The sequence below is a fragment of the Nannobrachium achirus genome, assembly GCF_963921795.1.
Source record: "Nannobrachium achirus genome assembly, chromosome: 19".
Taxonomy (NCBI): Eukaryota; Metazoa; Chordata; class Actinopteri; order Myctophiformes; family Myctophidae; genus Nannobrachium; species Nannobrachium achirus.
This window is the reverse complement of record NC_137826.1, coordinates 30,564,077-30,576,641: the sequence shown is the minus strand read 5'-3', so window position 1 is coordinate 30,576,641 and position 12,565 is coordinate 30,564,077. Positions and strand designations below refer to the sequence as shown.

At 37.9% G+C, this 12,565-nt stretch overlaps 1 protein-coding gene across 1 annotated transcript; it reads left to right on the top strand.

Annotated features, from left to right (window-relative positions):
• The first annotated feature begins 1,038 nt into the window (after nt 1-1,038).
• Nucleotides 1,039-10,187, top strand: rnf167 (ring finger protein 167). Its single transcript, XM_080748761.1, has 10 exons — nt 1,039-1,173; nt 4,046-4,164; nt 4,776-4,856; nt 4,964-5,101; nt 5,191-5,278; nt 5,411-5,501; nt 5,951-6,056; nt 6,340-6,433; nt 7,091-7,171; nt 7,704-10,187. The coding sequence occupies exons 2-10, from the start codon at nt 4,072-4,074 to the stop codon at nt 8,135-8,137; spliced, it is 1,206 nt and encodes a 401-aa protein (XP_080604887.1). The 5' UTR covers nt 1,039-1,173; nt 4,046-4,071; the 3' UTR covers nt 8,138-10,187.
• The last annotated feature ends 2,378 nt before the right edge of the window (nt 10,188-12,565 follow it).

Here is a 12,565-nt window from a genome sequence, read left to right as displayed (position 1 = left end):
ACCACTAAGGTACCCATGTACCTGGCAAAATAGGCCTACTTCCCACAAACCAAGTTCAACCCAGAGTCGACTCAAACAAAGGGTCAAATTTGTTCACTAAAATGTGGAACACCCTACAGAAGGCCTTAAATGCGTGTAAATCCCTAACTTCCTTTAAAACCACTCCCACCCACTTACAGGCGGCTGTCACTCGAAACTGGTAACAATAAACCTACTTAGCCTAACTTTAACTTTACCCTCCCCCTGACCCTTCTTTGTAAATACTTTTTAGTTTTTTAGTTTTAGTTTTTCTGATGACATCTACTGCATAGTACTGTCTGTGTTCTATCCAGGGCAGGAATTTCAGGGAGGCCATGGAGGCCATGGCTGCCATTGACCCTCAGTTTGGCCTTGTGCCCCTCAAACCAATGGCATGACCTGAGGCTGAGGCCACAGTGGCCTTAATGCCCCAGCTGACTGTACCACTTTCTCCTCTGTTTCTTTCTTGTCAATATGTAGACAGTAGACACCGGTGTCTCTTTCTTGTCATGTAGACAGTGTACTGAGATTCTGAAATCTTAACTCCCCCGAGTCCCCATCTTTAAACCAATCCAGTGACCATTGGTGCAGGGCTGAGCATGGATCAGATTGTAATCTGAATATCCTTCAAATTCAACAAATTCTTTAAATGGACTAAAATCTTGTTTATTTGATGGCCTCTCTGCCCTGGCATTTGGCCTAATTGTGCCCTCAAAAATGGACAACACCAAATGCCAAGTGGCCTTTGTCCCTAAAAAGACGAATGTCCAGGCCTGGTTCTATCTGTCTGTCATGTTAAAGAGAAGGATAGAAGGAAATAAGCCGCAAGACTTACCTGAGTTTCCTTTTAGTTGACTTTGTTCCAGTGAACTGCAACCAATTTGGGGGTCCTCCAAAACGTTTGAGAAGTGTGAGAACCACGGTTCTAGGACTGAATGAAACCAGCAGGGGCGATGGTTGTCACTTCCTGTGTTTATGGTTTCCATCAGGAATCCCATCCATATTTCCGGAAGTAGGAAGAAGGAAACAAAACACAACAACAAAGTTAGCAGAAAGCTACAAGGAAGCGTAGCTCTGGCACCATAGCGAGCATTTCTTTCTAAACAAAAAGGACATACTCTGGCAACATTCGAATCTTGAACAATTGTGTGTGTGGTAAGTAGCTGAGATGTAGAGACACGTATGACAGTTTTCTACCGACTAATATTTGACGATTTAACTGGCTAGAAAATGTAGCTTAGCCCAACTTAACGTTAGCTAACACAGTGGTAATCCGTGTCTTCACCTGCAGGGTTGATTCGCAACCAAAAGAAGATTTTTGGAGCAGAGAATATATTAGCCCTTTGTTGGATAAGGATAACGATATGTAATAAATCCAATAACGTGGAGAACGTACAATATTAGCGATATCACCGAGGGTATTATATAGTGTGAAGCTGCTGCATGTGTTTTTGTTTACTGTTTTGTTTTCGAGACGGTGCTGGAGTGTCGTGAATGCCAGTGGTGGAAAAATAACTCATGTTTTAAAGTACCAATATTGCAATACAAACATATTACGTTAAGTAAAAGTCCGGAATTCAATAGGTACTTTTACCTTTTTACACAAAAGTAGTGGCATCAAAATGTAATTAAAAGTACGACAAGTAAATATACTCATTATGCAGAATGTCCCACTTATTGATTGATTGATTGATTGAAGACTTTTTAGAAGTTTTCATAGGAAAAGGTACAGTTTGGGTTTCATGACAGTACAGTTCACTGGTACAAGGTCAACTAAAAGGAGATCCTAGTAAGCTTTTCGGCTTATTTACACAGGAAACATTTAGGTATCTCATATAACATTGAATGACAGACGGATAGAACAGAGTACTATGCAGTAGATTCAGAAAAAGACAAAAAAACAGTGTAAGAAAATATATATAGATAAAGTTTTCAATTGTATAAAAATCTTTTTGAAAATACATTCACATGGCAAAGCATTGAGCTTGTAGATCGGCTGTTTAGAAATTGAATAAATTAAAGGGCTGAATTGCGTGCTGTATGTTTTGTAATCTACAAAGTAACTGAAGTTTTCAAATACTACATGTAGTGGAGTAAAAGTACAATATTTGGAATGGATCCGAGATGTAAAGTGGAGTACAAGTCAAACTTAAGTTTTGAAAATTGGAAATACTCAAGTAAAGTGCAAATACCTGAAAGTTTTTCATAGTGCAGTACTTATATGTACGTAGTTAACCACTGGTGAATGCAAAATATTCCGTTTTTTAAAACAGGTTTTTAAAACGAAATGTTTTGTGTTGAAATATTTACTGCTTGTTAGAGGTCAAACTTAAACAGTTGCAGGACATAATTACATTCAATCAATATATAAGAATCGAAGGGGATCTGTGTTGCCAGATTTTATGAGAGAAATTACCAGGTCTATCCAGGCCACATGGTGAGCACATTAAACCTATATACATCAGATATTTTAAAATAAGAAAGAAGCCCAAATAAGCAACTACACTTTAGAGACTCAAACCGCAACTACCCAATATTTTACAACCAACTTTACAGAAACAAAAGCCCAAAGTCGCTTATAATAAGTAAACATGGCAACACTGGGAGGGACTAGTATTCCCTCAGTGTGTAAACTTTGTTGTTTTACACCGCAAGCCGCAAGGTGTGCTAACTTTATTTAGTCATAAGAATAACTTCTTATTTTCTTAACCACTCCCATGAATCCTAAACATGAGCACGCATTGTTTGTTGAAGTTGGGTGTACACTGCCTCCCCCCCCCCCCCCCCAATCAAGAAGTGCAATATTAAGTAATAAGTATTAATAATATGGTTGAAATGCCTATATTTATTAGTTGGACATTTTCGCATCCTCTCAATGGGCCACTGGAGCGTAGAAGTCATTTGCGTCATTATCTCTCCTTAGATTATATCTCCTCATTACTGTACTCTGTACTGAGAAGGAATACCTATCTATCCCATCTCCAGTCGCTTCAGAATGCAACAGACACATTGTTAAAACCCTCTAAGGCCCACGGTTGTAATATTACAACGTTTGTATTTTATCCAAAAAAAGGTTTAAATCATTTTATTTTAGCTCCCCCTACCACCTAAACATCACCATTGGATTCTATTGTTTAGTATTACAATGCCATTGGCCACAATATTTGCATATAAATACCCCCCACAGGGGCTGACATTCACACCCGCCACACCCGCTGACATTCCAGAGTTTTGACGAACAACATCTCACTTTTTCATGGAAGCTATTCCTCACAAAAACATAAGTAAAATGCCTGTACTATTTTTTTTGGTGATCATTAGAATGTCTAGAACATGTACATATGTTATTATTGTGAAAAATATCCCCCATATGTAAATTAGAGCATGATTTATGATTTTTGATTTATGGCTATAAAACCTTACAAAAACATTTTTTTGAAAAAAACATTACATTTTCCTCTTAATAGGACTCCTACAACACCATCTGATTTATTTCAATTTTTTATTTCAAGTATTTCTATATTCGGGCCTTAGAGGGTTTTAATCTAAAAGCAAAATAGGAGAGAACACATTACATTCACTTTAGCCTCCCTTCTTTGGTTTCTTCTTCTTTTGAGAAATGATTTCAAGAGATAACTCCTTCAGTCTAGCCTCTTCCTACATGACACAGACCTTTTAAGTACCCAATAGGAGCATGAGCATAGCTTGAAATCCTCATGTCTGGTGGTTGTTCCATGATTCTAATATAATAATCATATTGTGATAAATGTGTACTCTTAACACAAAACAATCATTTGAAGTTAAGTTTCTGATACCGGTTATCAGCAAATACATTTACCTTCAAATTCATTTTAAGTAGCAACAATGACAATGCTGCAGTGCTCACAGGTCAAAGGTATTTTTCCTGCACCCAGCCCTCGCTGGGATCCTGGCAGCCGCTGTCAAGTACTTGTTAATGAATTGAAACTCATTGTACTGTCTTAGTATTAATCACACCTTTGATGAGGGATACATTTCTTCTTCACAGTTAAGTGCAACCACCAGTGAGCAAGGATGGTGTGGTGCATGGGAGCTCGATTGAGTGTCCTAACACTAGCCTTGTGCTGCACACTGGCACCATCAACCACACATGCCTACATCTATGCGGTGAGTAATCTCATATACACTATGCTGCATTACGTTTACTTTATGATTATATTTATGTTTTCTGGCATAATTACTTAAAGCTATACTGTGTAAGATGCTCAACTAGTGGTCAGTAGCCCTATAGCAAACCGCGGTCGCGTTCGCGTCTTTCTGCCATATTTCGTACCTTCACACCCCCACGTCTGCTTCCACCTCGCCGAGAGCTATCTTTTGAGGGGTCCCTGGTTCCTGTGCGTTCAGGCATTCCGGAGAAACGGACTCCTTCACCCTGCCTGTTAGGCGAGATTACCTTTTGAGTATAGAGACACACGGGCGACTACAAATATGGCCGCCATAGCGACCCCACTTCAAGATGCGCTGTGATTGGCCGGCAGTGTATAACCCTCGCAGTGATTGGCCGGTAGTGTGATGACGTAATTTTGCCGCGAAATCCGGTCCCCGGTCAGAATCATAGAAAACATATTTACAGAAGGCTTTAGGGGATGAAATGAACGGAGTTGGTGTTCTAAAACTTTAGCGATTTAACAGTTAGGACAATTTTATGATTTGTTTTATAAAAAAAGTTACATGGTATAACTTTAATTTGTAAATTTCTCTTTTCTTTCTTTTAGCATTATAGCAATATGACCTCCATGTTGTTTGAGGACCTTCCTGCTTTGTTTGGAGCAGCACTCCCCAGAGAGGGACTTATGGTAGGGATGGAGACATTAAGAAATAAGCAAAACACACAGAAAGCATTTGGCATAATGATCTGTCATATAAATATAATTGTTTGCATTGTCATCATTGTGTCCTAAAGGGCTTGTTGGTGGAATCCCGTCCACTTAATGGCTGCACAGCAATAGAACCCCCGCCTCCACTGCCACCAACTAGTGATGTCAATGTTACTAAATTCATAGCTCTCATCAGACGCTATGATTGTAATTTTGACATAAAGGTCAGTCATAAGTGTGGTGAAAATTCAGCTTAAATACTTTGCATATTATACGACTTACATTGGAATAACACTATGGCTTATTTTTTCAGATACTTAATGCACAACAGGCTGGATTCAGTGCTGCAATTGTTCACAACATGTACTCGGACACTCTGCTTAGTATGAACTTCAGCAATGGTTAGGCTTCTTTCTAAAAGTTCTCAAGTATTTTACATTTTGTTTAAAGTTTCCTAGAATAAGATGATTGCTACCATCAAAGTTTGTCTGATGGGTTTATAACCAATCTTATTTACCTGGATATGTTTGCAGACACAATTGCAGAGAATATTGACATTCCCGCAGTGTTTACCAGCTACTATGCCTCCCAAATTCTCAGGAACTTCATCATTCCGGAACCAGGGTAAGTAAAAGTCCTATTGTAAAACAGGTAAAATCACACAATCTGATTGGCTGATAGGTGTTTGTATAACAACCCTATACCATGGCTATGGAGTCTGTCTTGGTACAGTTCGCGATTATGGTGTCCGTAGGAGATGCCTTGTATGGCTGTGGCTTGTGATTGGCTGAACCGCTTGGCGGTGTCTCACGTGGCTCAAGTCCGCTTGAGACAGCCTCCGTCATCTCCACCGAAAACAAGCGCTCCTCCACAAGGCATCTCCTACGATATAATAATAGCGTACTGCTTCATTGCCTGCCGTGATTTATTGCTTAATAACATTCTAGTAAAACTTTGGTTTTACTAGAATGAAACCCAAACACGAGCAAATAATGCATTCTGTTTTTTAAATACTAAATAGTTTAAAGTGATGTCCCTGTCCAAAACCTGATGATTGTCTATTTGGTGTGCAGGGCCTATGTGATTCTCAAGCCAGAGTTTGCTTTTCCACTCTCATACTATCTCATTCCGTTCACTGGAGTTGTTGGCATGATCATTCTTGTGATGGTTGTCATCTTGGTAAGTGCATCTATTTGTTCACTGTGGGGCTAGGCAATTGACCAATATCTAATTTTTTATGTCTTAACATATCAACGAATGAACCCTCAAAAATTATACGATTTTATTTTCCCCTCGTTCACTGTTGAGGGAACTACGATGTGGCTTTGTTTTTGGGACACTTTGTTTGATTCAGTGGACAAACTTCTGTTCCCAAAACTAAATGTGACACATTTTATCATCAAAATGTCATTTCGTCATGTCATGGGATCAATAACATGTCTTCTGTCTTTACATGGTTCAGGTTGTACGTTGTGTGCAGTACAGAAAAAGAATAAGGAAAAACCGTCTGTCCAAGGAACAACTGAAGCGGATACCAATCCATAAGTTTAATAAAGGTGACAAGAATTTGCTATATATTTAATTACTTTAAAAACAATGTACTGTATCTTTCCTATGCTAAAAACTTTATTTATCTAAAAAAAATTATTTATGAAAATAACCATAATAGGCTAAACACCGTTTTCATTTATTTATACAGTTTTGGTAGATATCGTAGATATACAGGTATTAAGACATTTTGCAAAAGCAATATGTAGGCTACCTTTTGCTTTTAACTTTTTTTGCAAGACAGATAGTTCAAGATAGTTGCCTCGTTGCCTCAGTTCAAAGTGTTACTTACATACTATCTCATGTTAAAGAATAACTTTAGGTCATCCACTGTGTGATAAACAATGTGTCTCTCAGGAATGTTGGGAGACAGGAGTTCTAAGTCTTGCTGTGATATACATTCTCTCAGGAATGCAGGGTGACAGGAATTCTTGCAATGTGATTTTCTTCTTTGCTGATGAATGAGTGAATGCAAATGGACCTTAAGTGAAATATTGGTATAATCTATAGTTTGTTATTCAGATACATTACAGATATACATTTGGCTGCAAAAGCAAGCAAAGTGCTGTTCATACTAAAATATTAATTTGCCAGTTCCATGGAATGATAAATGGTGTGATTCATCAAATACAATGATACTTTATTTCTAATTTGTCATCTGGTAGGTGATGATTATGATGTCTGTGCCATCTGTCTGGATGAGTATGAGGAGGGAGATAAGCTGCGGGTTTTGCCTTGTTCACATGGTAATTATGAAATTCCATCTGTATAAGTGTGTGTCTGTTCTCAGCTATGGGAGTTTCAGTACTTCTAGTAGAAAAACACTAAAAGAAAACAAATAGTGCAAGATTTGATAACCTGGTTATTTTTTTATTCAGTATATTGATTTTCCATTTTGGCCGTTGTCAGGCTGACTTTGTTTTCATCCCTCTTCTATTTTATATGGAATCCATATAAAAGAATAGAAGGGGGATGTAAACAAAGTCAGCCTGACTACAGCCAAAATGATTATTTTATCATTATGTTACACTTTTTGTGGTCATTTTGGAAAAGAAACACATATGAAGCTCAATTCTTTTTATAAAATATTTTCGAAACATTATTTTTATTTTAGCATCCGTTTTTCAAGAAAAGGTTGACTAATGACTATAGCTCCTTTAATATTGTTATATACCTAGCTTGTGATAATAAATAGGAAAAAGGGGCCTATATTACATTTATTTGTGTCTGTAGCTAGGTTTTTCCCAAATGTCCCACAATTGTTATTTTTCTCTACAGCCTATCACTGCAAATGTGTAGATCCGTGGCTCACGCTGACAAAGAAGACGTGTCCAGTGTGCAAACAGCGCGTCACGCGGCACAACCCAGAAAGCTCGGAGTCTGACTCTGAGGAGGACGTTGGACGAAGTGGGGAGGAGGACGGAGTGGAAGGTGAAGCAGACTCGGAGCGTACCCCGCTCCTTCGCCCCTCCAACCCGGCATCACCTACTGGTAGCCCAGCTGCCTACTCGGCCACCACTTCCACCACAGTAACCACTGCCCAGTGCCTAGCTTCCCCTGCTCACTGCGACTCCTCCATCCTTGGCTACGAAGGCTACTACTCCCCCGAGGAGGACACAGACTCAGAAACGGACGAGGTGGATGCAGAGGACGGCCCCCCCACCAATGATGACACAGCTCAGCTCATTGGTAGGGGTGAAGTGGGTGTCTGAGGGCTGTCATTAGATCACTTGGTCCTACTTGATAAGGGGTTTCCGGGGCCGCATCGTATGGTGTTAATCACACTACAGTTTAGCGGAGTCCTTAGATTTGTGGTAAAAGAAACACTTGCCACTTTGGCTGATAGTAACACAATTTGTTACCCCAATGTCCCGGGCGGCCTGCATATTTGTACTAAAACACACAATCATTGGGTTTAGCCAAGTCAATGTTTGTACTTATTTGCAGGCACACACTGGCACCAACAGTAGGCTTCACTTCCCTTAATGCATGTACTTATTCCAAATTCACTCCACCTGACCTAACCACTAGTGTTGAGCAAATGAATGGGCTGCCATATGGCCTCTCAGTAATAATGCTTAACAGTGCTGTTCAAATAATGGATAGTAGGATTTGATGATGCCTGGTGTTAAAGAGCAAATAGGTTGTGTAGCTAAACAGATTGTATTTTGTGGTGGTGAAGCTGCCAGGAAAAAAATCAGTCAAGATTCTAAGGGAAACCTTGTCTCTTTGTATCTGGTTAGTCCAGCTCAAGAGCTGATTCATTGTTCAATATGGGGAAGTTGTTTTTTTTTGTAATTCGCTGAATCAGCAGTGGTAATGACAACATGCCAATGGAGAGGGAATGTTAGTCATCATAATTTTTTTAATTACTTCAACTTTTTATCAACTTGTTTTAAGGCTACATTTCAGTTTTTATGAAATGTCTACTTTCTCTAATATGTGATCCCACAGTAAATGACACGCTGATAGAATATGACAAATATGTATATTTCTGCTGCTTCTTCTTTTACCTTTTTAATGTGGTAAGTCTAACATTTTATCTTTAGCTTTATCCGGTTTGTCAAGTTGAGCAAACTCAGGAATAATAGCACATATTAAAGGTCAGTTGGTGTGTAAATTAATCATGTAATGACAAATAGTGGGTTTTTAATCTCATAATGGTTATTTGTTTTGTTCTTTAGCAATATAATGTAGAAACTATTATATCTTTCCATGTTCATACAGACGAGCAGTTGTTGAAGACAAGGAAGTGTTTTAAAAAGCAGTTTTTGCCTTACATTGATAGTGGCTCTTTTAACTGCAGTGTGCACTGTTCACATCAAACAGCAGGTGCCCTTCAAGCTCCTTATTGCAATTTGATGTTTGATTTTAAGGTCAAGGTTTGACTTGAACTCATCTTCAGTTTTTGGGTTATTTTAATTTTTTTAATCAATTTGCATGACACCATATATGTATGTATAGTATATGTGCATATATTTGTATATATATACACACAAACACAAAGTAGTGTGTATGTTTGGAATAGGAAGGGACATTTCATTCTTCAAATTTCTCTTTTGAATAACTTAGAAACATGACAAAATATACCTACGTATATATCATAATACACTCCACATTTGCGCAGGTGGAAAGAGTGAACTTTTTTGCTTGGTCCTAAATTGTTTCTGACACAATACACTTGCCAAAGGTTAATATCAGAGAAGTTGTAATGTTTGGTGTGAAACAGACTTTGGCCTCAGTAACGAGTCAGTTCTTATTAGCTATATGTTGTCCATTATTACTAACTGGCAAATACTGAAAACCCAGGCTATAACCCTGCAACACATCTCCAAATAGATATGCTGGCTATGTTGACTGTTATAGGTGACCATAAGTATGGCTTTTGTTTTCTTCTTTGTTTCTGAAATGTAACTTGACTGTTCATGTTGTGGAGTGTTCCCAAAGCAAATAACGTTCACATATCACATGATATCTACATGTGAGCTTTACTTTGTTTAGGTTTAAGCACTTGTTCAACAAAGGGCTTTAAGGATGGGAACCAATGCCAGCGTATAACATTCCAACTTTATTTCTTTGCTAATGGATCAAATGTCCATGCGTTGTAGACTTGGTTGAGACCTACGTTATGCTGCCCTAGTTCCACTCTTACTAGATGCTGCCTCTTTGCAGTATGTCACACATGTCTGTACTGTAACTGTACCCCTTCATTGTTCCTAAAAGTCTACTGTTACCTTTTTGATGAATCATAAATGAACTGATCCCAAATTTACCAAATGATTTGTCTTTTCTTTTTTTAAATTAGAATCTAAACTAAATTTCAGACAAACTGTAATTGTTACCTTGTGTTGAAACAGGAAATTGATTTGGCTACTCTCTTAGTTCACTTCTGCTCAGGTGCTTCTGTGTTTATTCCTACAACGATATACTCTATGTTTATAGCAGTGCTGCCTTCAGACATGGATACTTGTGAAAGTTATTCTACTCTAAAAGGTGATTTGAATTGCTGTTTAAATCTTCACAGTTGGCAGGTAGAAATTCCAGGCCTGAGTTAACAAATAAGGTATATTTGGAGTTTAACTTCCTTGAGATAAGTAATTATAAACATAATTATTTTCTGAGTTTAAATGTAGAGTTTACATCTGATGTGTGGTGTTATACAATATCTACAGCTACTTATCTTTAATTATTCACAGAAGTAGTAATAAATAGAGGAAAGTGATTATCAACTGCACTGAACTGATCTAAAACTGACAGTTGCACAATGCAAGCACTATATGTGCTTATGTCAGTTTGCCTTGTGCATATGGTTGAAGATATTGCTGGTAACATCCTCTTCACTCTGGGTTTAGTCTGATGACTGGTCACAGTCAGATTCATACTGCACAGTCTGTAATTTTCAAATGCCAATTGTATGACAAATTATAAATTAGGTTTAACTAATTAGGCGAGGTGTGTTTTTCAACTGCATCCATCAGTACTCTGCTAGTACTGTATGAATGTGAACAAAAGCTCTATTATGATGAATGCCTTTGAATCATAATGAACAGTGACGTAATCAAACTAATTAACAGAGAGCCTGGCATTAAAGGTTATTATGGCCCCTTTGTGCATTTACATTGAAAAACAGCCTATCCAGGAACAGAAATGAATGAAGCCATGTTTAGTTCTGACCTGTGTGTGTATATGTTCAAAGTAGTAATTTGGCTAGTAATGCCAAAGTAATTTGTCACGGTTTAGTAAATATAAACACATATTGCATACACTTGCCTCCTTAAGGATGGACTTCTATTTTGGCTACCAAATAGCCTATAACTTTACTCCATGACATTTATAGACAAACTTGTGGGCTTACCATTTTTTTTAATGAAGACCCCATTCTGAGTATTCAGTTCTTAATCCCTCCCGAGATCTTTTCCACCCCCCCCCCCCCCCCCTTTAGAATGGTGTGTGTGCTCTTTATCAGGTGCATGCACCACCCACTGTTTTATAATTAGAACAAATAACTCTGAATACTTGAAAATCATAGGCCTTATTTAATCTCCAAAATGAAGGCAAATGGATTCATGGGGCGTATACTGTATAAGTATATGAATTGCGAGCTGTATGAGTCAGTCAATAGGTGTATTGAATTTGTTCAATGAAAACTGAAGAAAGAACATAGCTACGAGCAGACAGGCATGTAGACAAAGTCAAAATATGACCTCATAGTTTGTATGTATGAAATATAATGCCATAAAAGAAAACCTTAGAGTGCTAATTAGCTATTAGTTTGCATCATTGTATTTGAAGCTAGTGTAAGTACCGTATATATAAGAATGACATGGATATTAGACTATGAGTAGTTGGAAGCAAGATGCAAGGCTTTACGCAGTCCTGTTCCTCCATGTCTCTATCATACATACTGCTTATCCTGCTTGTCTCTTCCTCTGTATGGTTAGTCTCTGAAGAGTTCCCTCAAGACCAGAATGGGGTAAGTCACTCAATTAGATGTTAACCTTTTCTTGAAAATAATAATAAGAAAATAGATACATAAATAAATAAATAAATATGTGGCTGTTTTGATAATTTTGTAGCTGTTTTATTAGCCTAAGGTGTTAAAAGAGAGAGATAGAGAGATGTAAGAGAACAGCTGTCCATTGCTTTGACAATATAGGTGGTGCCTCATATACAGTATTACTATAATAATAATGTATTGATTTATAGAGCAGAAAGAAAAGTACCTGCTTCATAAAGCTGAAAATAAAAGCAAACGGAATAAAAAAAATACATTTGAAAACACAATTAAAGTAAAGTAGGCCTAATGTGGTCTCTTCGCCCCAGGTTTTATTAAATGTCCAGTAGCAGCATTTTGTACACTACAGTCTAGACTCTAGAGCATAGAAAAGACAGCAAATGACAGTGTATGTGATGCCTAATGGTTAATTTTGTCATGTTAATAATAGTTTATTTCAGATAATCCTTTTGATCTGCACATTAACTCCATCCCTTGGGACCAACCACAAGCCAAAGACGGATCAGAAGAAGATTTTGAATTTGAATCCATAGCTGCCCGTAGCATTCCAGATCCTGCGTCTAACATAGGAACTCATGTCTGGCCTTGCTTCGTAATGGATTATATCACACACCAGCTAAGGTTC